Genomic DNA, 27,541 nt, shown 5'->3' on the forward strand with positions numbered 1-27,541 from the left:
GAAAAAATCTTTGCTACTTATAACATTGCTCGGAAAATTATTTCTTAAAAATAACATCTTTAAAATGTTAATTGTACTAGCGTAAACTCTATAATTGACATAATTCTACAAGAAAAAGTCTATAGGTGTTAAATCGTGCTTATGTCACTTCTGCTAGATATCAATTTGCCAGTAAAAATTTCACGAACCCGTGACAGAGATCTATTGGATGCTCTTTACTAATAACCGTTTCGAAGTTTAGCCACGAAGAAGTCGTTTAAAATCTGCACATAACGCTCTGAATTTACTATAACTGTTCGACTCCTGACATCGCAGGCGAATTTATGGGCTTCTAATGTTTGTGTTTTGGATTGGTTGCATTCCAGTAACGATTATTTTGCTCATTGAACTGTCCATTAAGATGAAGATTAGCTTTATCGGAAACATGATGTTGTAAACGTTCGAAAGCGCTCAAATCATCATACTGAGGCTTTAATTCTTGCAGCTATTGAATTTTGTAGGGGGACAGCTCCAAATATTGATATAAAATATGAAAAATCAATTTAAAGTAACAGCACGCTTCCGAATAGACAATTCAAGTCCGTCCCGAGCAGCTCTAGAAGACTTGGAATGACCGGATCATACAATGTTGATTCGGTGTCTCCAAACTTCCGAACCCAGTTATACAAGCTCCTGACGCTTCATTTGAGTGACGAATAATACAAATATGCAGATCTTTCTACACGTTACAGTTGCGGATAAACCGAATGCTCCATAGCGACTAAAATCCCAAAAGCGTTTATGCAATAAGACTTGATAATTCAGATAGTAGACAATCGCAACGGCACGTGCATGCGCACTAGTATAATTCTGGTGTAAATATCATCAGATCGACCCCATACCTTGTCAAAATCTTTGCCTTTGATTGTTCATGGGGGTAATTAATATAGAATACACCGCTCGCTGGTAACATGGACTTCGTTGGTGCCGGTTCACCCAATAAATCCATTGTGTTGAATGGTCCGTGATGTATGTGACCACGGTTATGAAACGTTACGTTCATATTACGGTTTAACTACACTTCTGGGAGCTACTCCCACAACCTCCCGCATTTGTAGTTCATCATGCTGTGAATTATTATTTCGTGTACAGAAACTTTAACCCTGCTTTCAGTAGGTTCTGCTATTTATGATGCAGAATTATGTGTGTGCAACTCGTTCAGCCCTGATTTACAAATTTTACTTGCGTTACATACCTGTTAACTGAAGCAGTGTTGCCGGTTAATTCAAAAGATCGCAAACTTCGGAACTATCCTTGTTAAGTCACTGCCTTCATTTATTGTATAATTTCCAATGATGTTTTAATCTTTTCTCAACCATAGAAAAAAACTTAGCTTTATACTATTGGAAATAGTTTGGAAAAGTTTCGTTTCACTTGATTTTGATCATTTGTAGAAGTACTGGTAGGCCCAGAACCCACTGTTGTTGTTGTAAGTGAATGCGTAGCTTTTACATCTCTGAGAAATTGATTTAAAGAAAGTCTTTACGGAAACACTTGGCGTAAAGCATTATAGAAACATACCAATGGGTATCCTGCATGTTTTACAAATAAACTGCTACGCTTAGACAGTCGCCAGATACGACTCACGACTAGTTTTTTAATCAAGCATGTTCATCTAAGAAGTGTTTTCAAACTATAATCATCACGGACGATCCGAAATGTTATTGATCGTGGAAGAGGCTCAAATGTATGAGCCTCGTAGTTTTTACAATAATATTAAAAAAAGTTCAAGCCTGGAAACGTCGCCATTTGGTAGTTTTAATTGGGGTAAGACAGACCTATGTGCGCAATGGATTCTGCAATTTTTTGCTTCTAGCTCGTACCCAATTTCTCACCATCTTCGAATAAGTTGCCTCTCTCAAAGAAATTTCCAAAAATCTGATGACCTCTGGAGAGTAGATTCAAAATTTTTCCTTATATATTTATAGTAAAAGCTTCCATAATGTCACGAAAGATTATTGAACATAGTTTTTAATAAGATCCTAAAAACTTGCGTTAGAGTTGGAAACTTTTTTGTCAAATTTCAATATTTATTCGGTAAAAGTAATTTTAAAAATAGTGTCAACACAAATTGAATGATATGTTTACTAGAATATTCTAACAAAATAACACATCAAAAAACATACTTCAAACTACGTAAATTCACACTCAATTTTCATTGCTTCTGATAATTTTTTATTTTCAGTGTATAAATCGATTCATTTGAGATAAACAATTAATTTTAACGTAAATCAAAATTAATTATAAAATTATAAAATCTACTGCCACTGCAAATCAAAATACATTTATATTTCCGAGAACTTGTTCTAAACCAGGTATTTTAGTAAATCGAAAACGGAAGCATCTACCGCATCCTCAGAAGCATAATCGTGAGTTTGATATCTTCAAACCGTAAGTATAAGATAATGGGATTTTCCTTGGTATCAAAGAGGGAAGTGGGTGTTCTCCTTAATAGTCTACCTTCTAAAAAAGATAAATTTTAGATATAAGAACCGATTACTGAATAAAATAACTTCCAAACAGTTCATGTGAAAGTTTGTGGTTCGATAAATGTAAAATTTACTTTAGATTTATTTTTATTTGTGTTGTGATTTACTTCAAGATTTATTTTTCTTCTAAATCAGGTTAGCATTTTCCTACAGCTTATTATTCATCGATTTCCATAGAAATGATACAGATACGTCTGTTCAGTATTTTAAATTATGAAATGCAGTTGAGAAATATCAGACGATTTTAAATGCGAATAAAAGTTGTTTTTCACCGGAAGATCTACGTATTGCTTATTAGTCATTATATCTAGAAGACTTTCAGCTCTTTACACACCCATACCTCCATCTTGGAAGTGTTTTTCGAAAATCAACGTTTTATTTACGACGAATTTCCATGTATGTCCATTCCACACTGTCAAGTCGTTTGTCAATATCTCTTTCCACTGAAATTTTCAGATCAGAAGAGATTTTTTAATGTCATGATTCTTCGTTGGAGAATTTATTTAAAAATTTCCTACAATTCACACCCTAACTCCAAGATGTTCATCAATTATTTCACTCAAATATTTTATTGAATATATTGACGAGAACCTATCATTTACTCGTATAAACCAAATATAGGAACAATAGAAAAGCCAGAAGCATCACAAAAAAGGCAAGAATGGTATCTTCTTCTCATGCCGTCTTCTCATTGGAGGTTTACGACAAGTTTTTTATTAATTGAGTTTCAAAGTCCAAGTTTCCACTTCGTACAGCAGTACTAACGATACATAGCATTCCATGAATCCTATTCTGACGTGAAGGCTTATATTCTTGCTTAATAATTGTCAACAGCTTTCTTTTGCGACCAATGCGTCTTAATTCTTCGTCGTTGGTGATTCTGTGAGTCAGGGTATCTTCAGGAAGTGTCTATAGAGCCACATCTCAAATGCCTCAAGTTTTTTGATCAATTGAGCTTTCAAGCTCCAGGTTTCCACTCCGTACAGCAGTACTGACTACACATAATATTCCATGAATCCTATACTGACGTGGAGGTTTATATTCCTGTTTGAGGAGTAGTTGACAATTGCCATTTCAATTCTGATCCAAGATACTTGTGTTTTAGCACCCATTCTATTTGTTTTCCAGTCAGTGTATCATCAGCGGATCTTAAGTAGTTGATTATTGTTCCGAATCCTTGCCGAACTTCCTTTTAAATTTCGATTTGGTCTGTCTCCATGTCCTCAACATGCACTACTGCCGTTTAATTGTAATAAATATCATCAATGAAAGAGACCTATACTTTTTTGTTGTATTCTCTGCACTTCTGTACTAGTACTATGATGATTCTTTTCGAGTTCCTAAAGCCAAACCGCCAAACCAAATCTAGTTGTTTTTCACATTTTCGAGGGAGGAAATTAAGAAGCAACGATGACGAAAGGAAGTGAACGATTGGAAGCACTGAATGCGATAATACGTTCCAAAGAAATCTCCAGAAACGTGAAGCTACATCTGTATAAAATAATAATTTGACAAACAGTGAGTTACGAGGCGATTCTTATCGAAGCAGAGAATGGATAATAACCAGGAGGATACAAGGGGGTGAATTATGGCTGAAAGGAACATATAACGTGAAGTGGAATTCATTTGGAGAAGGAGAACCAAGCAAAATAATAAGATCCAAAAGAATATAGTGACTGGGTCGCTAACAGAGAATGCAAGATTTTAGATCAATAAAAAAATAATGGACACAGACCAAGAGAGGAATTAAGTACTGGAAAACTGAAGCAAAAATTAAGAAAGAGTGGAAAATAATCATTTTCAAGTTACTAGCCTAAAAAGCCTTTATATTCCTACTATATTATTCTACATCTAGATTGAATAGTTGATTAACTATAAAAGTGTGTTTTCTAGATTTTAATTATGATTCTTTTCGTAGTATTATAAGTATTTTTTCTAAAATTGAGTTTCTCGTTTTATTCTCAGTATCTTCAATTTTTTTCCATGTTTGTATTCAATGATTATGATTTGTTAATAAATTGCATACAGAAGATTTATATAAAACATTTTCTTTGCTCAAAGTATAAATAAACGATGTCTCTCATTGTATTTCATGATCTTTATGTGAAACCAATCAAATATCCATCTTGGAGGTAAACTGTCGCAACAAGATGAAAAGATAACCGCTGCAGAATATTTGTATTCAAAGCACTCGGTGAATTTAAACACATACGCTGTGGCCAGTTTGTCATACTTATAAGGAGAAACTACTTACAAATATTCAAGGAAAAGGAAAGGTGGGTGGTTTTTATGTTCATCCACAACGTTACCCGACTACATTCTGTTTCATCCACTATACAGAACGTTCGGAAACCATATATGTGAGTTAATAAAGCAAAACATATTTTCATCGATTTCTTTTTTGGGGATATTGAGATCTAACGATGAGACAATTAAGAGGAGATGCGATAAACAAACAACAAAATAAGTTTAATTCTTTGAAATTAGTGAAAATTATCTTAGATCTTAGCAAAATTATTGAGTTGAAGCTACCTCATGCACCATATTTGCCAGATTTAGCCACCTCGGATTATTTTCTGTTCTCAGACTCGAAAAAATGACTCGGTAATCAAAGATCTTCCAACAATGAAGATGTGGTGTCCGAAAGTACTTCTGGGACCATCCGCGTACTTTGGTAGAACATCAGATGTAAATAAAAAACAACAACAAAAGAAATCTGTTTTTCATTGTAGAATTCTGATAGTTTCTGTTTTTTTCAAATAACTTGTAGATTCAACTATATAGAGAGAATATTTCAGTCCTTTGTTAGTTCCATTATTTAATGATACTATTTCTATAAATGGGGTAAATTTATAAACAATTTCTTTTACTTACTTAATTTATTTAAACACTCACAGTAGATTTAATTAACTTACACAATAATTAATCATTCACTAATACTTAACTAACATATACAATTTATTTAAATTCTTTGGTTTCATTTTTTAAATTTTTTAGATTTTTTGATACATTAATGCTTCTAAATATTATTGATTTTAGGTCTCTTCTGTTTTTGTAATAATTTTTAGAAGATTTATAAAAAATTGACATTTCGATTTAACTTCACTCTTTATCAAAATAATAAAGAGTGCAAAAATTATTGAAAAGAACTAATTTTAAAACAGAAGAGGCGTAAAATAAAGAACATTTAGAAGCATTAATTCAAACTTGTTTATATACCAAAAACGAAGTTCTAATAAATTCTAGAAAATAAACAAACCAAATAAATGAATAAAAAAATCTTTCTAAAAATTAAAAAAAAATAATGTAAACAAATTGCTGCTATAATAAAAACTTTCATTATAACCGGACAGGGACGGCTTCACGGCCCATGTCAAGGAAATGCTCGTAACATAAACAATAGAGAATTCATGCAACTGAAATGGAATTTGTGAAAATGGCGCTATAATTTTATTCTACAAACATCATATGGTTTAGTAAAAATGACTAGCTAGATAAGAACGATCTTTGCCTTCTTTGGAGCCGGTTCTCCCTTTTTAGTCCAATGTTTTCTTTCGGGTGTGAATTAGTGGACCCGCGTTTCATCAATGATCACGAAACTTGATGGAAACATCTTCACGATGCTGCTTTTGTTCCATTGTAAGCAAAGACGACATCTATCTTGCGCACAGCTTTCTCATCTCCCAATTTTCAGTAATTATGCGATGTACTGAACTTTTTCATAAGCCTACTAAATCTGCTAGCTTGCGCACTTCCAGTAGACGATCATCCAGTCCAGCTTCGTAGATTTTCTTCAACATTTCTGGAGTCGTCACCTCATTTGATCGACCTCTACGATGCTGGTCTTCGCAGGTCGTACGGCCTTGTTAAACTCTGCTACCCAATATTTCACAGTTGATAATGAAGAAGCAGTCTTACCCATAGTAGAATTTAGTTCATCTTTTATATTGGTTGGGTTAAGATAAAAGTATGACCAATTTTTTCCGTGTTTCCAAATTCACTATTGATGGCTGCCAAAGAAATATCAAACAACGTGACGTCCTCAAAATTGAGGCATACGCTGTATAAATGGTGGACTTTCTGAGACAGTGGTATTTTTTAATCAGGTCTGGGATCATGGACCTTGTATTTGTTGATTCTACCATCAAACAGAGCCTTGTCAATATGAAGATTGATATCACTTGATAAATTTCGTGTCGTTTTTAAAGATGTCAAAATCATTGTTAAAATGTTTTTATAATAGTTTCATCTTCTGAAATATATCTGCAACACAATCACCCTTGCCAAAAATATGCTACTAGCTCCAAAATACTGAAAACAATACTAATATCCGCAATTCCATAACCAAAGGCGTAACATATTTTAGTTCATTATAATTCAAAATCTAAAATTGACCAAAACGATATGATATCCACAAGATGTAAAAATAAATGGAATTGGAAGATTTGAATGGATACAAATAATGAACAGAAGAGACAAAAAACTTCGAAAAGGCAAGAATTAATACAATGAAATATTAAGATTAATAACAAAATAAGAAATATAGAAAAGAAAGGATAGAAAACATCACAAAATAATTCTATAAGAGAAAATGGAACGAATAGATACACGAAGAAAAAAACAAGATAAAAAAACTGGAAAATTGAATCAAAAGAAAATCAAGAGAAAATAAGGGAAGAACCAATAAAAATGGGGTAAAAGAAATCATCATACTAGTAAAGATTAAGAAAATACCTGGAACAGATAAAATAACTGTAAATCTAATAAAATACAGTGAAATAAACTTTGGAAAGAGATACCTGACGAGTAAATCTAAATATTTAGCTCCAAGTAATCTAGAATGGATGCCATAAATTCAATTGAAATGCTAGTAGAAGATTTCCAGCAAACATTTGCTTCAGTCAGAAGGTTGAATGCTCTCTGAAACACTAAGCGATATAATGAATGAATTAAAAGCAATAGAGAAACTTAAAGGGTGCGATAGAACGCGTGACGAATTTTAATATAAAGATGGGGGAATATCTCAGGTAAACGAAAAGGTAGTCCGAGTACATGATACAACTCGTGAAGGATACATTAAGATTATTACCAGCAATTTAGTACCTAATCCACTTTGGTACAGTTGGAAGATCCAAAAATGCAAACCTAGATTTACAAAAAACTTAAATATTTTCAAAACTGATAGAAGAGAATGTCTTTATTGGATAATTATTTAACGTACTTACATTTGGATAAGAAATAAATTTGAATTGTTCAAAAAACTCTTCACTCACGAGTTGTCTAATCTTCATAACAACCACGATCACGAGTTGGCACATTATAACAGAAGTTTAAATTTTATGGCGGGTATTGAAATCACGAGTTGGCGCATGCCCAACTGAAGATCTCGCAATTAAAAAAGAAGTGAGACTAGGTACTCCACTATCTGCGGTACTATTCAATGTATCGCTAAGGCACGTAGTAAGAATCGCAAATATAAGCAAATTCCCTAAAAACACTCAAAATAAGAGATTAAGAATTAAGAAATATCTAGGAATAATGATTAACTGCAATGGTAAAAGACTATCACAGATAGAAAGAAAAATGATAGCCATTAATTTAGGAATAATAAGAGAAGAAACATTAGTAATGTACGGCGCAGAAGCAATGATATTAACAAAAAAAGAAAAGAAGAGGAGTCAAGAACACCGGATGATAATAAGAACAATTAACCTCAAATAATATTGATGAAATGAACACAGGGAAATGAATAATTAAAAAAATAAAAAACTTGTCTATGGTACAGTGGGATTCAAGAGGTAGAAAAAGAAGAAGAATAAGTATATAAATATGAGTCAAACCCCAATACATTGTTGGCGTGTATGTAAAGAGTAAATACATAATAATAAAATTTATATGCAATAAATTCTTTATAATATCTTCAGATAAGAAGCTCAGATTTTGCTTTCACACTTTAAAATAAGTTAATATCTGTGTAGGAGAGAAAATATGGTTTATTAGCATATAAATTATCCATGCTATAATTTGCTGTATTTGAATGTAGTCGAAAATAAATTTCATGTTTACGGTTTCGTTAACTTTTGAGGTTTATTTTGTATCGTTTTATATCAAGTGAATCACATCGATTTATGTAAAAAATTTAATATCAACGTCGTTCGTGGGAAAAAGAAAATTTGGGATCATTATTCGGAACAAAAAAAATTTATTTAGTTGATAATTTTCTAAAAATATCATTTGTTTCATAGATTAAGATAATTGTGATTTTTGAAGACTGATCGAGGATGGAAAATCAACCGATTGGATTTCAGACAAAAATACAATAATCCATGAAAGTTTAAAGAAAAGAGATCATGAATTATACAAAACTAAAACTAATTTTTCTTAAGTTGAAAGGTTGAAATAATGGAGATATATATGTTGACAAAGAATTTCGAAATTGGTAAAATACCGGTTTGGTATTTAATTTTCATGAATTGAGCTATCAAGCAAGAAGTGGCAGAACTGTTTTACTTTATCCACATTCGTCTAGCAAAAGACCGCAATCCTTTAAGGCCATAGATGTAAAAAGGATTCCTGGAGGAATTAGCGATGATGTAGGTTCAAAGAATTAAATCAGTCGACGATGATGTACATTTCCACTGACGAGGAAGTCGACCATTTGACCACAGTCATCACTCCTGACCGATTCCTCATGATTTCTGCATTGTCTGATAAGTTAAATAACAATAAAGAAACCGTAAGTTTGCGAAAAATTTCACAACAAAAAGAAATGTACTGCCTTCAGCTTGACAGAAGAAGCTAGAAAAATCAGATATCAATGGAGATACCTCCTACTTAGATATTCCAATATAACCACAAGACTCATATACAAAGTAGCACTGGGAAGATGGGCGAGAAACGCCAAACAGAAGTGACAATCACCAAGTCAATATTAATATTTTTTTCATATACACGGCGTCAATCATCAAGCAAATATTTCTGTATGCAAAATGGTGACTGAATAAATCTGAGCTCCATTTCTCCAAGAGAAAGTCATGCCTCAAACGGATCATGGTGAATTAGAGTCAAAAAAGTTATGGGTGTGTGCTTAATAAGAACGCTATGAGTCATTGTTGTTTATAATTGAATATCGTCTATTCGGAAGCTCCTTGATAATTTGTTGTTTGTGTCGATTCCAGCATCTTGATTGCCACACCTCATTTTATAATTTCTAAAGTACTGACATTCTAAAAGTGTGTATCGCAGTCTATTTAAGAAGTAGATCTTATATCGTTTTAGTTTGGTAAAGTTGTAGAAGAATAGATAGCAGCTGCTTGCTGTAATATATCAAGATCTCAATCAAAGAGAGAATATTAATAACTTTTGATCCCATTATTATTCATATTGATATCTGTCTTATAACAGTACAAATAGTAAAAATTAGTTCGAAGAAATCTTTCTATTCTCCTTACAATCCAAAATATTTGATATAGCCCGCAGAAATTATAAAAATTGGTCATCGAAAGTACCTTTCCACTAAGGGTTTCTACCATTTTATTATCTAATCACAACATTTTTTAATCAATTTATCCTTTAATGGAGTTGTGAATACAGAAGTGGTTTGCTAATATTCGAAATTGTTGGTTCTTAAACATCACGATAAGAAATTCTGCACAAAGAACTATTCTTTAACGTAATCAATTTTTACCTCATTATGATTATCTGTCGTTTATGTATCAAGTTAAGTATACATATCAGTTAAGTAGTCGCCAAAAATCATTAGAATGGGGTATAAGCTGAATTAATATAGGCAGATCATTCTACGAGGATGGTTCCAGAAGCTCTTGACTTTACCTAGAAGATGTGATATCTGAGGTACTTCTGGTACCATCCGCGTATTTCAGATGTAAATAGAAAACATCCAATGTACCTATTTTTCATTGTAGAATTTTGATAGTTTGTACTTTTTTCAAATAACTTGTAGATACAACTATATAGAAAGAATATTTTCGTCCTTGGTTCATTGATGGAAACAAACAAAACAAAAGTAACACAATTGTCCGTAATAGACTCATCTACTTTCCATTTCCATGGAACTTTTATCTCGAAAATAACATTCAAAGCACTAAAATTTCCATTCATCATTAAAATCCTTTTACAACAATTGAAGCTTGTCGTTGCTGCTGGTTTTTGTTGACATAAATTTTTTAATACTTGCTATTTCTGTTGTACTAATAATAATATCAATCTGTCAATAAAACTCGTACATGGTCACTGTTTTTTTCTATTATTAGACCTAGAGCGATCAGATTTTGTCTAAGGAAGACTGAAAGAAAACTGAAGACTTGTTCGTAAAATAATATAAGAAGGAATAGATCTGATTAACTTGCTACTTCATTATGATAACCCGCCCTGCCATAAGTCACTAGCGACTGCTAAAAACAGATATAGCAAACGTAGCAAATAAAGAAAATTTCGAAAAAAACTTCCACAAATGCTTCTCATCAAGAATTAAACTTTGGAATGAGTGCAATCCTGGATTTTTTGAGAATATATTTTTTGAATTCTGAATACTCTTTGGTTAGTAATCAATTAATTTTTCTATCTGATGCTTTCATGTCAGAATTTATAAAAGGTTGAAGAAATATATATTAGTTCATGTGGAATCAGCTTATAGTTTAATTCTAAATATGGGGGTGATGGGGCTCATTTTTTTTCTCAGGTAAATAGTTATATTTTAGTACAATTTTTCGTATAGTTTCGAATTCATAAAAAGTAGAGTGTATTTTCCCGTGGTGTTTTCCCTGATTTTGATATCATCATAACTACAGATACTTTCCATATCCATTTCAATAAAATAATATAAATATTTAGACTACGCTACTGTGAATATGAAGACAATAAAATCGTTCACGATTTAAACAGCTTGCAGTCCGTATGCCGCCTCCACCGCACTGCAGTGTCTGTCTGAGTGCATTGCGTCCACCCCCGCCGCAATGCACCACGTGCTTACCGCCTCTCGCCGTTTCTTTTGTATCAGTTTAGGGGGTGAGTATTTTGGAAAGTCGTCTTCACAGTAGCCGAAGATTTATCGCACCTCCAACGACTCGGTTCAACGACAATGGTAATATATTTTATACACAATCGTGTATGTTAAGCGCTAACGAGGAGTGTCAGGTGCTGATGATGGACAGGTACAAATAAAAGTAACTTCTGCCGATATTTTATGTACTTGGCCTTTTTTTGGGTTCTTCATTAATTTTTTTTTTTTCGTTATTGGAAAGCGACAGGAGAAGATCCAGATTTAATAAATTATTGTAAATAATGAAACTACCAATCAATTGATATAGAGTTCGCTATGAGATTTTAAAAAACTAATCGTAATCATAGTGCTCAAAATCAACTCACCACTTAAATAAATTTCACCAAAATATCAGCGTTTACTGTCTAGTAGTTACGTTCATAAGTTTTGTACAGTTTTCATATTTGTATGTCATTTAAAAAAACCAGTAATTCGTAAAAATGTTGAGATATCAACCTTAAGCTTCTGAACAAAACTTGAGTGGCTACTAGAAGCTTGGTACTGTACTACAGATCAGAGATTTTTTTATTTTACTGTCTTGCTAAAATAGCCACTAAGATTTTTGATGGCATCCAATAGAGCTGCTTTGAAATGTCTAACAATTATATATTTCTCACTTGATAAGATTTCATAAAATCGAGATGGCACCAAAATCAAACTATGAACAGCACTATAATGAAGATCGGCCTTTTATTTTATGTTAATAGATTAGATTAAAGTGAGGAGTTTATGACAGGTATTTTCCGTGATATCTGCCATTTCGTGACGGATATTTTCTCTTGATTTTTCCAGGGAAGTCTATTTGTTAGAGTAAGCTTTAGATTTAAAATATCCCCATAGAAAAAAGTCGCAGAAACAAGGGCAGACACAACACAAACAAAGAGAAAAATGAGAACAGCAGAGATGAAGATATTACGAACAATAAAGGGTACCACACTCCACGATAGAATACCCAACACAGATACCTTAAGAGAACTGGGAGTACAAGATGTCGTTAGATGGGTAAGAGCAAGACGCCGACAATGGAGAGACCATGTAGAACGAATGGCTCCAGAACGGATTGCCAAATGGGCCAAAACACAGAAACCAGACACAAGACGCCCTATCGGTAGGCCCCCAAAACGCTGGTACGATAGCTGGACATCGGCGTCACAAGAGGGCAGATGACAGACCTGACAGGACCTCGTCCTACTACAAGAAGAAGAAGAAGAAGAAGAAGAAAAAAGTCGATAGAGACTGAGTAAACGCCAACTTATGTCACCAATTCTGGAGATCAATTTGCCAAAAAAAATTTCGTACACTCGTGGCAGAAATTAATTGGACGTGAGAAGTTGATTTGTCCTGTTGTAGTTTTACATTTCGGACACGACGAAGTCGTCAAACGTTTGCAGAGAATACTCTAAATTCACTATATCTGTGTGTTTTTTTTTTCATCTTCAAAAAAGTAATTCCTCGCGCAGACACCGCAGCCGATAGGCGAGTTTAGAAGTTTCTGATGTTTTTGATTTGTGGTAGCTCGAGATGGTGTAAAACTTTATAAAGGTAGTGTCAGATTTCACACATTCACATCACAACCATATCTCAAAACTTGTAACCTTCGTATACAATAATTTAATAATATTGCTAGCATTTATGTATAATATACTTTCCATTTCTGAATATATTTTTTTTTAAACAAAGAATATAATTGATAAATTAATTAGCGCGATATTAGTATTCGTTAATGTGTTAATTAGTTCTTTGTCTGTAGTCATTGATACTCATTATGTTTATTTTCAATTGTTGCAGGTGTCTCTAAAACTTGGAAGTCACTACTTTTAAATCAGGCACCACAGTATGAACCTAGTCGTGGAGGTCTTATCTTATTGTTCGTAGGATCCGCGGCCCTTTGCCGCCCCGCGTAAATGACTATGGCAGAGAGTACAGTCGATTCCTCCACCACTACTGACAAAGATAATAACAATCATCCATTAGTTATCAATCACAATCATCGTATCGTCGGTAAATATAAGAAAAGAAAAAGACTGAGTCAAGTATTGGACAAACTCACAGGTAATTACATTATAAACATAATTTGAGATCAACTGGATCGTTAAAGTTTTATCCTTTCGTAACTGTTCGAAAAACAAATTTTTGATTCAAAAGCTGCTTCGTACAGTATCCATGATATTTCTTTAAGAAGACCAAGCTTCAACTGCACCTAGTTTATAAATGAACGTAGCTAAACCAATGCTCTGCAAATTTGTGTAGATTTATTACTAAAATGAAGTTGCCTCGATTCCAAAAGCTTTCAAATTTTCTTTATAATATATAGTAGAAATAGTGGAGGTTTTCCATCACGTGGACAATTCATCAGTACGGTCAGTCACAAACTAGTGGCGTTTACTGGAGTACTTACCTCTAAAAAGCAAATTAATTCTATGTGGCGATCTCAATATTGATTATTACAGTGTTTGTGCTGGTCAAGAAACTCTTCAGTCAATTTTTTATTCTGGTACAATCATGCTTATAAGAACGCTAACCAGAATAACTAAGACCAATTCTAGTATTATAAACTATATCGTGTGATCTTTTGATTCATAATCTACTTAATGTACTGTCTTTAATCCAGGTCTCTCCGATCATGGAGCAGTTTTAACAGAATTTTCGGTAAAATCCAATACTAAAAATACTTCTCGCAAATTATATTGTATCTTTTCGGAAAAAAGTTTTTACTTTTCTACAAAGAACGTGCGATTTTTAGATAATAAAAGCTGCCAAAGATATTTATTATAATAGGAGAATCGCCAATTCTCGTAATGATTCCAAAGAAACGTGATCAATTGTGAATTATCTGAGAAATACGGCTTCTTTATCGAGCAGGTTAATTTTACTGTACGATAAGGAAATAGGTCATTAAAGATATCGTCCACCAATAAACTAGAAACCTTCGAAATGTGGACCCTATAAATAGATGTCTGACTATAAGATAATCGCCAACGCACGGCAGGTGCAAGGCAGTAGAAGAAGAAGAAGAAGAAGAAGAATGTAGCCAAAAATGTATCAAATTCTATAAATCTTTATCATGATCCGCTTCCATATATCCCTGATGCTAATGCCAACCTACACAGTTTCTTCTTTATGCCCGTATATTTAGCAGTTTTCTATTTTTTGTAAGGCTTTCGATTGTCTTACTTATAATAATTTAATCAACAAATTTCAGTACTACGGTTTCAGAGGAACACCTCTCGCATGGTTTAAGTTTAATCTTACCAAGAGAAATTAGCTAACAAGGGTAGATACAACAATGTCTTCTTGCAAACCAATAGAATATGGAGTGCCCCAAGGCTCAGTACTAGGCCCTATTTTGTTTCTTCTATTTATAAACTACATCGCCTATCTAGACATCAGGGTGAAATATATAATTTTGTAGACAATACCACTACAGACGATACTCTAGGAGTATCCCTTTTCTCATGGCACTTCATAGGACCATATCTAGTGTCTTAATCACCCTCAAAGGTGGTCTTGAGAATCGATTTTATGTTATTATTTTTGATTTTCTTTGATAAAAGAAGATAGTATGTATATACGAGTATTTTATTTTGTTGCAGCGGGAAATACATCTCCCCATGAGAGTGAGCCGTCCCCCGATAATTCAGTAAACAACAACAATGTTGCCGAAATGTACAATAACAATAAAGGAGATTTAACAATCGATATGATGCACGAGAAACAATACAGACCCGAGGTATTTAAATTCGATGTCACCGACAAAGACAAGTACAAAACTATAAGCGAAGACGAAGATGTTTTTAGTCCCGCGAGTTCAAGTAACAAGTCACCTCACAGTTCGACCGATTCACCCCAGATACGATTTAGCCCGTTAAGGATCAAGGATGACGGAAGTCCAAGTCCTCCATTATTACAAAGACCGACAACTTGTCCTTGCTATCAATGCGTTACAGGAGTTGTTATAGGACATCATCCGCCACCACTTCATCCTTATGACAGATTTTTTCCGGCGTCACCTATTTCACCTTTGACTCCATCTTCTCCAGCGCCTACGTACAGCTTTGAACGTTACCTGCATTCTAAGTACCTGCCAGATATATTCCGCAAGAGAAGCCATTCTGATTCAGACTTACCTATGTGGTTTGAAACTGCAAAAGCTGAAAGAGCGAGAGCTCCACCATCCTGGCCACATCCTCTGACACTTTCGACTGGTTGCGGCAAGGGATCTGTTGATTCGAATGCTTGGTCTCCTCAAGAATCTCCATTGGATCTGTCAATGAAGTCATCCAGATGTCGAGAACGTTTGGAGTGCATGATTCCCCCTCCATTACAATTGATTTCTCCTGGATTTCTGCCTCCCCGAGGACCTGTTTCTGTACCTGTTGTTAAGGGTGACGTGGCGTCGCCCACTACAAAAGAATCGGTCGCTTCAAGATACAATCTCGAAGTGTCACCCGTTGTTGAAGAGATGCCACCGGGCTCCGATGTTGCTTATGTTTGCCCAGTGTGCGGTCAGATGTTCAGTTTACATGATCGTCTAGCTAAACATATGGCTTCCAGACACAAAAGTCGACAAAACAACGGTGAAACCGCGGCAAAAGCTTACTTATGCGAAGTATGCAAAAGGTCTTTCGCTCGTAGTGACATGCTCACTAGACACATGAGACTGCATACGGGAGTGAAGCCTTACACTTGTCGCGTTTGTGGTCAAGTGTTTTCGAGATCTGATCATTTATCCACTCATCAAAGAACTCATACTGGCGAGAAACCGTACAAATGTCCTCAATGTCCTTATGCTGCTTGTAGAAGAGACATGATTACGAGGCACATGAGAACGCACACACGATTTGAACCGGATCCCATTGCCACTCAAATAAAGGCTGAGCAAATTAAGGCTGAAAATCATTGAGATCTGTTTTGAAATGTTAATAAACGAGGTCCACGCCAAGAGTTATAGGTATTTATTGTAAGGAGACGAGATATTTTCAAATATTTTTATTTATTTATAGAGAACAAATCTCATATACGAGGGTAGTTCGGGAAGTTATGTTGCCTCTGAAATCGTAATTATGTAGGTGAGTAAGATATTATTGATTACCTAAATCATTAATAGTTGATAAACTTTTATTAACGTTACAGCAACGATAAGTTTCCGAACAATAATGTTTTAAATCACTATTGAATCCAAACTTTCTGTTTAAAGAAATAGAAACATCAGATTCCAATTACATTTGACAGATAAATACACACATCTAATATTGTTTTTTTTTTAAACATCTGGTATGATTTGATCGCATCAGTATTTATATATAGGGTGTACCAATCTTGGGCAAACGATAGATGGTTTATAAGAGATATAAAGGAAAACATCACCTAACCTAACCAAAACGATAATTATGTGCTTATCAAGCACGCCCTGTAGCTTTCGTGGCATTATTTGGACGCTATTTATTACTTTTTATAGCTCTTTCTCTGTATTTGGCCGGAACTCCTTCAAGCTAGTCACCACATTATTGGCATAATATAAATAACGCTGATATGTCCACCAGGTAGTAGCTATTTCCTCAGCTCGTTTTTACCAAAGAGATTTGAAAATCACAAATATTGTAAGATGATCATGGTACACCAAAATGATCTCTATCCTGGTTAAGACTAGAAATCAATAATATATAAAAATTAACGGTAAAATAAAATTTTATTGAACAAATTAAAAATTGCATATTCAGTTGACCTCCCCGCAGAAGCTGCAAAGTACAACTGATTAAATCAGAGATAAAGGCGTGTTTTAAAACTTATGTATCGCTTAGAAGCGATTATATTTTTTCTAATACGCCTGTTTCTCGTCTAATATTCTGTAGAATGAAATATAGATCATTTCATAGATGTCCGGCTGGATTCAGGCATTGCCTAAACCTTTTGTAAGATGCTGGGGTTGAAACTTTACTCGTAACAGATCTACGAGGGTTATTTAAATATAAACTTGTTATTTTTGCTCTAAAATATTTTATTAATGAGTTACACAGTTGAAATATTTAACAGTTTCTCTAGATAGTCTCCGTCAAATTATATACATTTTTGTTACGTCTCCGGAAGCTTTCTGATGCCCTTTTCCTAAAAATCTTTCGTTTTGTCACGTAACTCGCCTCTCCATGGGTTTCCAACTCAATTCGGTCAAGGTTTCCATCGTAAACCGTATGCGTTTTGCGGCAATATCGCACGACGGATTGGAATATCGCGTCGTTTTGAGGCAGGTTTTACCGTGTTTTTACTATAATACTACGCGTTCTTCAGTTCGTTGTTCAGTGAGAAAATCATACGCAATTACTGCTCTTATATCCCAACACCTTCCCAGCTGAAAGTATAACCTTCTCTTTAACTGGCGAGTCTTTGTCGTTTGACCTCCAATCCATAAGCGCACGTTTATTCTCCAGAATATGGTGGTATACCCAAGTCTCGTCTGAAGTGAATATTCGATGCAATAAATTTTCTCCTCCCTCTTCATACTATTGCAGGAGACGCATGATTTTATGCTCAAAATTTAGACAGTCTTGGCACCCATCAGACTGATATTATTTGCTCAAAACTACCAACGCTATTGCGTTTACGAAAACTAAATTTTTCGCATTCATTCAAAAATTACGGCTTGAACCCCCTCGTACTATACTGTGGTTTACATGATAATGAAGACAGTGTCTTTAGTTCCAATACAGATATTCCCATATCGTAAGCTATTTATTAAATGAACTTTCTCATGTGGAATAAAATATATAATGATAGGTAAAACATACAGGAACTGTTCATTTAGTCATTATTTTCGAAAACTACGATATTTAATGTGGATATTTATCTGTTAATATAGTTACTTTAAATTCTGATTTAATACTGACGATTAGATCACGTTTAACGCCCACATATTTTCCTCAGAATTGTATAATAATTGACTTTAACATGTTGAACTTTGCCTTATGTCAATTGATAACATAAAGGGAGAGGCTTTAATGTTGTAACCTCACTCATCGAAATGTATATTGGAAAAGAAGACCCAGCTGATTTAGTTTTTGTGTAATCAATTCGAATATTTTTTAATTTTTATCTTTAATTCATGAGTTTGAGAAATCTGCCTTATAGACAACTATTTATAATGTTTTCTCTGTTTATATTAATATTTATTGGTCGTTATTGTTGATTCGAATTTTCATTCAACTTCTGGATTATAGTTAAGGTACTTGATGCCAAAAATTCAAAAGTGAGTTATGGTCATTTGGAGTTGCGAAATCAGAACTTATATTTAAGTATAATTTCAAAAATATATATTCGAACATTATGAATTTCTAATAGATGATTACATATGTCCTTGTAGTGTATTTGAAGGAATAAATAATTTTACACTATTATCTGAACGCCAAGGGCGACGCTCATACCCAATGGTTCACAATTAGTAACTTGGATACAGGGACAATCTGTACAACTCGATAAAATTTATGGTTTAGGAGATATGAAGATTTTTAGATCGTTGTACATGCCAAGAAAACCATTCGCCATAAAGAGACATTCTGAACAAAATTATCATAAATTGTAATTATTTCAAACTGTGTATTATCGCACATCGTGTTATTTACATTAGGAAAAATTAGTTGGTTAGTCTACAAAACATTCTACGGAGGATATTTCTTTCCAAGATTCCGCCTTATAGCGTCACAATTGAAATTTATTCCATCGATCATTTCGTTCCTTGTTTTTACTGGTGTTGCATATGCTTTCAAGATATCCTGAAAAAAATGAATCCATTGTACTTAATTTACGAAAACGTGGTGGTAATGCAAATAGACCTCCCCTACCAATGCACCTATTAGGAAAAATTATATCAAAATTATCTTTTACATCATTTAGGAAATTGGAAGGGGCTCCATCGTGCATGAACCACATGTCTCCGCGAATGTTTAGAGTTATATCACATAACATGAGTGGGAAATCATTTTCGTATCACTGACCATTCAGGTTATTATGGATCTACTAAATTATTATCAACTATTCATGCCCACACATTAACACAAAATTAATTAATAAAATGTACTTTTCCAATAAATGTATTAGCAATTCATAATCCTCTATTTGGTATGCACTTTCTGGATGTGAAAGTAGTGAAGAAGCTGCTCGTAAAGAATCCTATGAATAGTTGACGTTGATACGTTAGATTGTAATGTCATTTTACGTACACTAGTTGTGTGATCAGTATCTTCTGCATCTTGCTCGTACAGTTCGTTGTAGACCATTTTTTGGTAGGAGGCTTCCTTAATTCTTATTCTTTAAAAAGTAATGGAAACTAGTTTACTTAATTTATGTAGACAAACCTGTTTTGTGTTAGCTGTGATCAACCCTAACAAAAGTTCCACTTGCGGGTGTAATTCTGTCGGGAAAGCGTTCAGTATACAACGTTTTAGTTTCTGACGAGTTCCCAAAACCAAATCATACATCAAATGCATGTGACATATACACTAAAGGTGAATTCTACCATAATGAAGCTTTAAATATGATGTGATAATTATTGATGACGAGTTTTGAAAGGTTTGCAGCAAACTGATATTAACAAATTAAATCGCTTACAATTTTTAATTGAATATTAAGTAATAACTTATATCTAATAGATTAAAAATTATTATTAATCTCTTTTAAGTTTTTTCTTGTTCCAGTAATATGATATTCGATAGTATGTAGTACAAATTTATTTATTCTCAATTCTTCAAGACATGTTTGATTGCGTTTTAATTCCTCCTGTAAGTATTTTTGATAAATAATTACAATTTTTGATAAAGCGTACCTTTTTATTGAAAAATCGATTGAACTATTTATTTTGTTTATTTTTATATTGTACAGATTGTCCTTGTAAAAGTTACGGATTGCTAGTCATTGAGCATGAGCCGCCCCTGGCCTTCAGATTATAGTGTAGAATTATTTATTTCGTCAAATACACTACATGGATATACGTAATCATTCATTAGAAATCATGATGTTATAATGTATAATTTAGAAGATATACTTAAATATAAGTTCTGATTTCGCAGCTTTATGTAACAGCACGTCATCTACTCACTCCCGGATCATCCTGTATACTTTGCTACGTATTGATATCCTTATACAAAAAAATGTTATTTTGCAACGAAAATTATTTTTAGCTTTTGAATTCCACATCACATAACCGGTTTCAATGGTAAAAACTCTCCCTGTACATTTGATATTTACTTAAAACTCGACTCTCATGTCTTAAGCGTTTTTGTCCATAAAATTATTTATTCTATTAATTGTTATCTCATTAGTTATAACTATGATCGTGTATTACTGAAAATACTTATTGGGACCAAAAAAAAAGTTTTTCTACATTGCTGTAAGTGAATTTTTGAACATTTTAATTTATTTCGAATTTTTATCTAGTCTTTAAAGCGTACTGGAATTCCCTTTAGTATTTTTAGTTTCCACTAAATACGAGAATTTTGTTCAACAATGTTGAAATGTTTCGACTTTCTCTTTGTTTAGTTTAAGAAAATTTTGAAAAATGTTGTTACGTATGACAAAGCCATCCTTTTTATTATGAGGCTGTGGTTTCTATACAGTAATTGTTGTCGGTTCGTTTTTTAATTTAAAATGTTTGTATGTTTATGCTATATTAGCAAAGTTGTGTATTTTTATTAAATTTTCAATAAAACAATAAATTTTTATCTTTCGTTTTTTTGTCTGTTTCACCTACTTCCTCACGATTAACATTACTGAAAATAATAGTTGTATGAGTATTCGACACAAAACATGATAAAAGAGAATGAGGAGCACTTGAAGCAAACCGAAACCTGCAGCCTATAGGATTTTTAATAAAAACTCCATCTCCAAAAGGCACTTCCCGGTTGAGAAACAAAACTGTTGGACAAACAAATACCCTAGAGAAAATGGTTAAAATAAGGGTAGGAGAATAAATTATTACCTCAGAAAACTAATTTCAATTATAAGATAAACATTTCTAGAAAAAAATATATAATAAAATAAATAATAAATAGAGAAAGAAACCTCAATATTGACATATGGCTTCGTAACTAAGAAAAGGGACCAAAAGAGAAAGTTATTATTGATGGAAAAGCAAAATAATCCACACAGACATCCACACAATAAATTCAAAAACAACGAGATGTCGTGAAATTATAAAATGGAAAGCAAATTAGTTTTCAAAAACTGAGAATACTACAGATGGAATTTTAAAAATATGCTACGGACTCTGGGTCATACTTTAGGATATATGGTCAAATGAAAGTGATTGCAAGATATCCAGTACCAAAGATCAATAAAAATAAAAAAACACATGATAAGATTCACAAACCACGCAGAAGACCTTTGGAATGATCACTGGTGCTTGTACTGTTAGCACAAGACTCCAGAGATGATGAGGGACAACGGGCAAGTCAAATAACACTGTAAATCACCTAGAAAAAATAGTAGAAAATGCTTAAAAATTTTCTATTAGGAAAAAAAAGATTCGAGGATAGTCAGTTAGTTAACTGAGTTTCTAAATTATGGAAAATGTATTTCTGTAGTTCATCGATTTAGGTGGTTTAATTTGAGTACAAATGTCAATCTTTCAACGTCTTCTGTTATTAAGGGTTCTATCAATTCTTTAAGTAGAGATCGCTTTCTTATAATGTAAATGAGTTTCATTGTCAGTACATTGCTGAGAAATTGCGCCTTAGCTAGTATTTAATTCCAACTAGAGCTCAGAGAAACGCTAGGAGTGGTTGTTAATGGATGGACAGTCAGAAGAAGACTGAAAGCAACTAATCTTGAGCTAAAAAGGCCAGCTTATGATCCTAAATTAACATAACATGCCAGAAAACTCGTTAATAGGAATGATGATCAATGGGGCTCCGTTATTTTCTTAGATGAAAGCAGAATGTGCCTGCTCGGTGGCTATAATAGAGAACGAATCTGCAGAAGAAAACGTGACTTTTGGAGTAGGTTTCTGGATGACTTGGGCAGACATTTTAATGGAAACAAAAACCGAGTTGGTTTTTATTGAAACTGCCGTGGCGGGGGAAAATTAACGGCAAACCTATAAATAGAAGAAATCGTGTCGTTCCACACGCCCTTGTATGCAAGTTTCCATGTTTACATCTGAACATTTGATTTGTCTAAAAACTCCAATTCAATCGATGTCTCTCACATCAAGAGACAGAGTACGTTTTTATTTAAAAATTAGCTGTCGATTGGAAAGTATTTTATAATAATTATGTAACTTCTAGAAGCAGGTTACAATAAATTTATAGCTCCCGTGATCAATAATGACTGTTTTAATTAATACATGAGAAAAATTCAAATTATTGGAAAAATATTCGTGAGAAAAGGTGAAATTTTAAATGAGAGATCAATTAATTCCGAGTCACTTTGCATTTTAAATATATATTGTGGGTGTCGCAATCTTATTTTGCGCTGTAATAAACACTATCGTGAATATTTAGTATTTTGAGTATCTTCATTATCTAGTGAAAAATGGAGAGTAGATAACCTAGTTAAAACGACATTTGACCGCTGGCAAAATCGTTACACGACAAAAAAATATTCACTTGGGTATCAATAAATGTCTAGGATATGTTGGATATGATTTAAGAAGAAAGATCCATCATGATATTATAATGACAATCACCATCTGAATGTTTCCAATCTGACATCTCATATCCCGAAGTTATATGCAGCTCCATCTCCATCGAATGAAGACAGACAGAAAAACATTAATGAAATCCGTTGGATAATATTTCAGCGTGTCCTGTCTCGCGACTATTCCAATATTTCTTATGAAATTTTAAATTTAGAGTTGTTTCCCTTGGATGGAATAAGTTAGATTAGGGTTGTTTTCTTTGGAAGAACTCTACACTTACAATCGCAGGAAACAATAACCAAATCCTTCTTATAGCAAGGAAGACAACTTTTTTCATTCAATTTCCATCATAGCTATAAAAAGGTGTTAATAGTTCATGAAATTCCATGGCGATTTTTTTCGATTTCAAACAAAACAAAAAAGTTTACTTTATCTACTTCTACTCTATTTTATGTGGATATATTTCAAAGTAATATTATTTATTTTTCCCGTTAGTAAATCTATATATCAAATCTTTCAATTTCTTTGTTAAAAACAAGTAGAAAATTTTAGGACTTTACTTGTCTTTCCATAATATTTGGTAAGATCTGTACATGTATTCATAATATTTACAACCCGTCTGTAGTCCTAAAAAATGTCAGCCTTTTCCACTAGAAACCAGATTTTGGGATATATTCTGGTATGTGAAAACTTATAACTTTAGTTTGATCATTATATGGAATCGAATCTTGGAGTTGTGATTCGTGATTGGAATTTTCTTCGATTTGCTTTTTTGCTTTGTCTTCTACATTTACAACATTTTTGATCAATATGAACATAATGTTATCTTTATTTAATTCTATGTAATGTGATTACAACGTTTTAGTAATTTTATTTTCTTCTTGTCTATCGACAAATCATTCCGTGGGATTCTTTCGAACTGGTTCAGTACACAGAATCCCTTTTAGGTTCAGTATTTTTAATCTAAATCTAAATCTAAATAAATCAAATTTAAATCTAAAATGGAAATTGTCTACCCTTTATTATTTTTTAATCAACTGTTTACATTTCACAGTTTTGATATCCCTAACAGTTCCTGTTGCTCCGAAATTCCATTCATCAACTCCGCAGATGTAAAAATCTTTTCAAAATCTAATGCAGAACGTGAACCAGAAAATTTAAGCACAACACATTCCCCAAGGCCTCAGCTTTCCATCGTCCTTTCTTGGTTTTTTCTTCCTTGATGAATTCTTTCATGCACAGTCCTATCAGGATGGTTATGTAAATTCCTACTGGAAGAATTTGAGAATTATCCATATCCGGTTTCCTCCAGCAGTTCACCAACTGAAAATGGTTCCTTTCTAAAAAATTGGAACTCTAAATAGTTCGACAGATAACCAAGGGCACATTAACGACTCAGCGAACAAACACGGTTCGCCATTCAAGTACATCGTACTTATATAATAAAATATAAAATGGAGACATTGATTCACAAGAGCACCTAAAAAAGATATAAATATTATATTTGAAAAAACTAATGACACGCAAGATGCTTACGAATAAAAGTATGAAGACATTATTTTTTTTTTATATTTACGTTGGTAATTCGTAGCGTCTAGAAACACATGTAAGCTTTCGCGAGTCGCACGGTACGTTCTTTTAGATGGACGTACTTTTAGTACGGTCAATTTAGACATTCGAAGTTACATAAATTCCCATCAAGCTGAAAATCAGTAAAATTGTTTAAAATACAATTGAACATAATTATTATTTGAATCTTCACCATCATTTTACTTAAAGTCAAAGGTCAATTTTCAGCAAAACGGGGTGAGTTTTATCATAGAAATACCTCACACAAAAATTGTAGATCATAAAATTGTCTACAAAAAACGTTTCAATATTTTTTTGTCTACGAGCCACTGTTTCTGAGATATAATGATGTACTTAATGGTTTCACCAATATATTTTCGGCAATCAACTTTTCTTACAACATATATTCAAATGAATTTTTATTTTTTTTTTATTTTTTTATTTCAAGCTAATCCGCTTCCACCCAAGGTGATTAGCGGGGTGTATAACAATATACAACAATATACAATATTAGATTTTGTTTAGTAGATTAATGTCCTTTAGGATTCCCAACAATTTATCAACTGGGCAGTTTACACCTAAGAGTATATTTAAGTCTGTGGGTAGTCTATATTTTAGCCGGTACGTGTCGAACTTAGTGCAATTGATCAGGACATGTTTCACTGTTAAGTGTTCTTGACATGAATCACATATGGGAGCATTGTCATTATTGAAAAGATAAGTGTGCGTAAATTTGCAGTGCCCTATTCTAAGTCTAGTAATAGACACTTGTGCTCTGCGTGATATTTTTGGATGCTTCCACAGTGTCACTGTTGATTTAAATTCGCGAAGTTTGTCTTGCGATCGCTGCCAGTCTTGTTGCCAGTGGTTGTGAACTTTTTCCCGAATAAGTGTTCTCACGTCACTCACCACGCACTTTGTTATGAGTTCAGCATTAACGTTTACGATTGCGTTACGCGCACATAGGTCCGCTTTTTCGTTGCCTCTGATGCCAATGTGAGCAGGAATCCAAATGAAATCGACAGATTTCTCGTCGTTCTGGATGTTGTGAAGCAGTGATTTGATTGATTGTAATATTGGATGCTTGGGATAGAGATGTTTCAAGGATTGAATGCTACTTAAGGAATCAGTTAAAATTAGGGTTTTGGGATTTGGGAAGGAGGTAGTTACTTTAAGGGCATGAAAGATAGCATAGAGTTCTGCCGTAAATATGCTTGTGTGAGGGGAGAATTTTATGCTGTAAGATTCAGTTGCGGTCACTACTGCAGCACCCACTCCTGCCTCCGATTTCGAAGCATCCGTGTAGACTATGTTGAAGTCAATGTAGTTATGCAGTATCCTGTTGAGTTCTGCAAAGATTTCATGGCGATTTGTATCCCTATCAAACCCGGTCAAGTTAGTATGGCAGCGAGGGGTAGAGATTGTCCACGGAGCTGGATGTTCGACAGTGGATGGAAACATTGTTGGGAGCTCTAGGTTAAATTTCTGAAGAAGATCTCTAACTCTGGCATAGAATGGCTTTGATAGATGCGGTTTTTTATCAAAAAGATCTCTATATATGTTGTTGAATGTCTTATTGTAAAATGGTTTTCCAGCATTAGTGGATATAGCAGCCGCGTAATTCAAGCTCAATATAGAGCGTCTGTAGTTTAATGATGGTTCACCAAGAAGACTTCGAATGCTGGTATTAGAGGATGTTGTAAACGAGCCTGAAGCTGTTTTTAATGCTGTATTATGGATAACATCGAGTTTGCGAAGTACAGTTTTTCTGGTAGATGCGTATGCTATGGAGCCGTAGTCTATTTTAGACCTAATCAGCGTTTTATATATAAGTAGTAGCGTTGTTTGGTCAGATCCCCAATTTATATTTCCTAGACTTTTCATTATATTAAGCCGCTTCATACATGTTTGGACTAACTTCGCTATGTGATCTTTCCAGGTAAGCTTATGGTCAAAGATCATTCCTAGAAATTTAGCTGATGATTTAAAATTGATATTTTGGTTATAAAGTTTCAATTTTGGGATAGTATATGAACGATTTCTGCTGAATACCACACCTGTTGTTTTGGTAACAGAAAACCTGAAGCCGGATTGACGTGACCATAGTTCCAAATTTGTGATGAATTGTTGAATAAGTAGAGATATTGTATTTATATTTTTTCCTTTTATGTAAACTACTAGGTCATCTGCGAAGACTCTTGCTTTCAATGGTTTTTTCAGATTATTGAGTATGTTGTTGATGGCAATCAGAAATAAAGTAGGGCTGATAACTGAGCCTTGTAGGGTTCCATTTGCTTGGCGGTAAGCATCAGATAGTACGTCGTCAACCCGAACCTTGAATGTTCTGTTGGCAAGGAAGTTGTTGATGAAAGCTAGGTAATTTCCTGTGATATTCCATCTTCGTAGTTGCATCAGAATGTTTGGAGTCCAACAGGTATCAAAAGCTTTTGAGATATCGAAGAAAATGGCTACGCATACCTGTTTGGTGGCAAAAGCCTCGTTGATCTCACTTTCCACATCCACAATATTGTCAAGAGTTGAGCAATTTGGTCTAAAACCAGTTTGTTCGTTGATTAGGAGGTTAGAAGTTTCGAGATGCCACATGAGTCTTTGGTTGACAATTTTCTCTAGCAGTTTTCCCATTGAGCATGTTAGTGATATAGGTCTGTACGAGTTGGCTTCTTGTTTGGGCTTTTTAGATTTCAAAAATGGTAGAATAATAGCTTCAGACCATAAGGAAGGGAATACTTTATCTTCCCA

At 33.7% G+C, this 27,541-nt stretch overlaps 1 protein-coding gene across 2 annotated transcripts in view; it reads left to right on the forward strand.

Annotated features, from left to right (window-relative positions):
• The window catches only part of LOC130901740 (zinc finger protein GLI4), a 147,853-nt gene extending 126,557 nt beyond the window's left edge, over window positions 1-21,296 (forward strand). For both annotated transcript variants that reach the window (XM_057813311.1, XM_057813312.1), the window contains 2 exons: window positions 13,378-13,641; window positions 15,183-21,296. In XM_057813311.1, coding sequence (XP_057669294.1) covers window positions 13,494-13,641; window positions 15,183-16,492 — 1,458 coding nt within the window. In that variant the 5' untranslated portion in view covers window positions 13,378-13,493 and the 3' untranslated portion in view covers window positions 16,493-21,296. The remainder of the gene's footprint in view (window positions 1-13,377; window positions 13,642-15,182) is intronic.
• Window positions 21,297-27,541: the final 6,245 nt, after the last annotated feature.

The sequence above is a fragment of the Diorhabda carinulata genome, chromosome X (genome assembly GCF_026250575.1).
Source record: "Diorhabda carinulata isolate Delta chromosome X, icDioCari1.1, whole genome shotgun sequence".
Taxonomy (NCBI): domain Eukaryota; kingdom Metazoa; phylum Arthropoda; class Insecta; order Coleoptera; family Chrysomelidae; genus Diorhabda; species Diorhabda carinulata.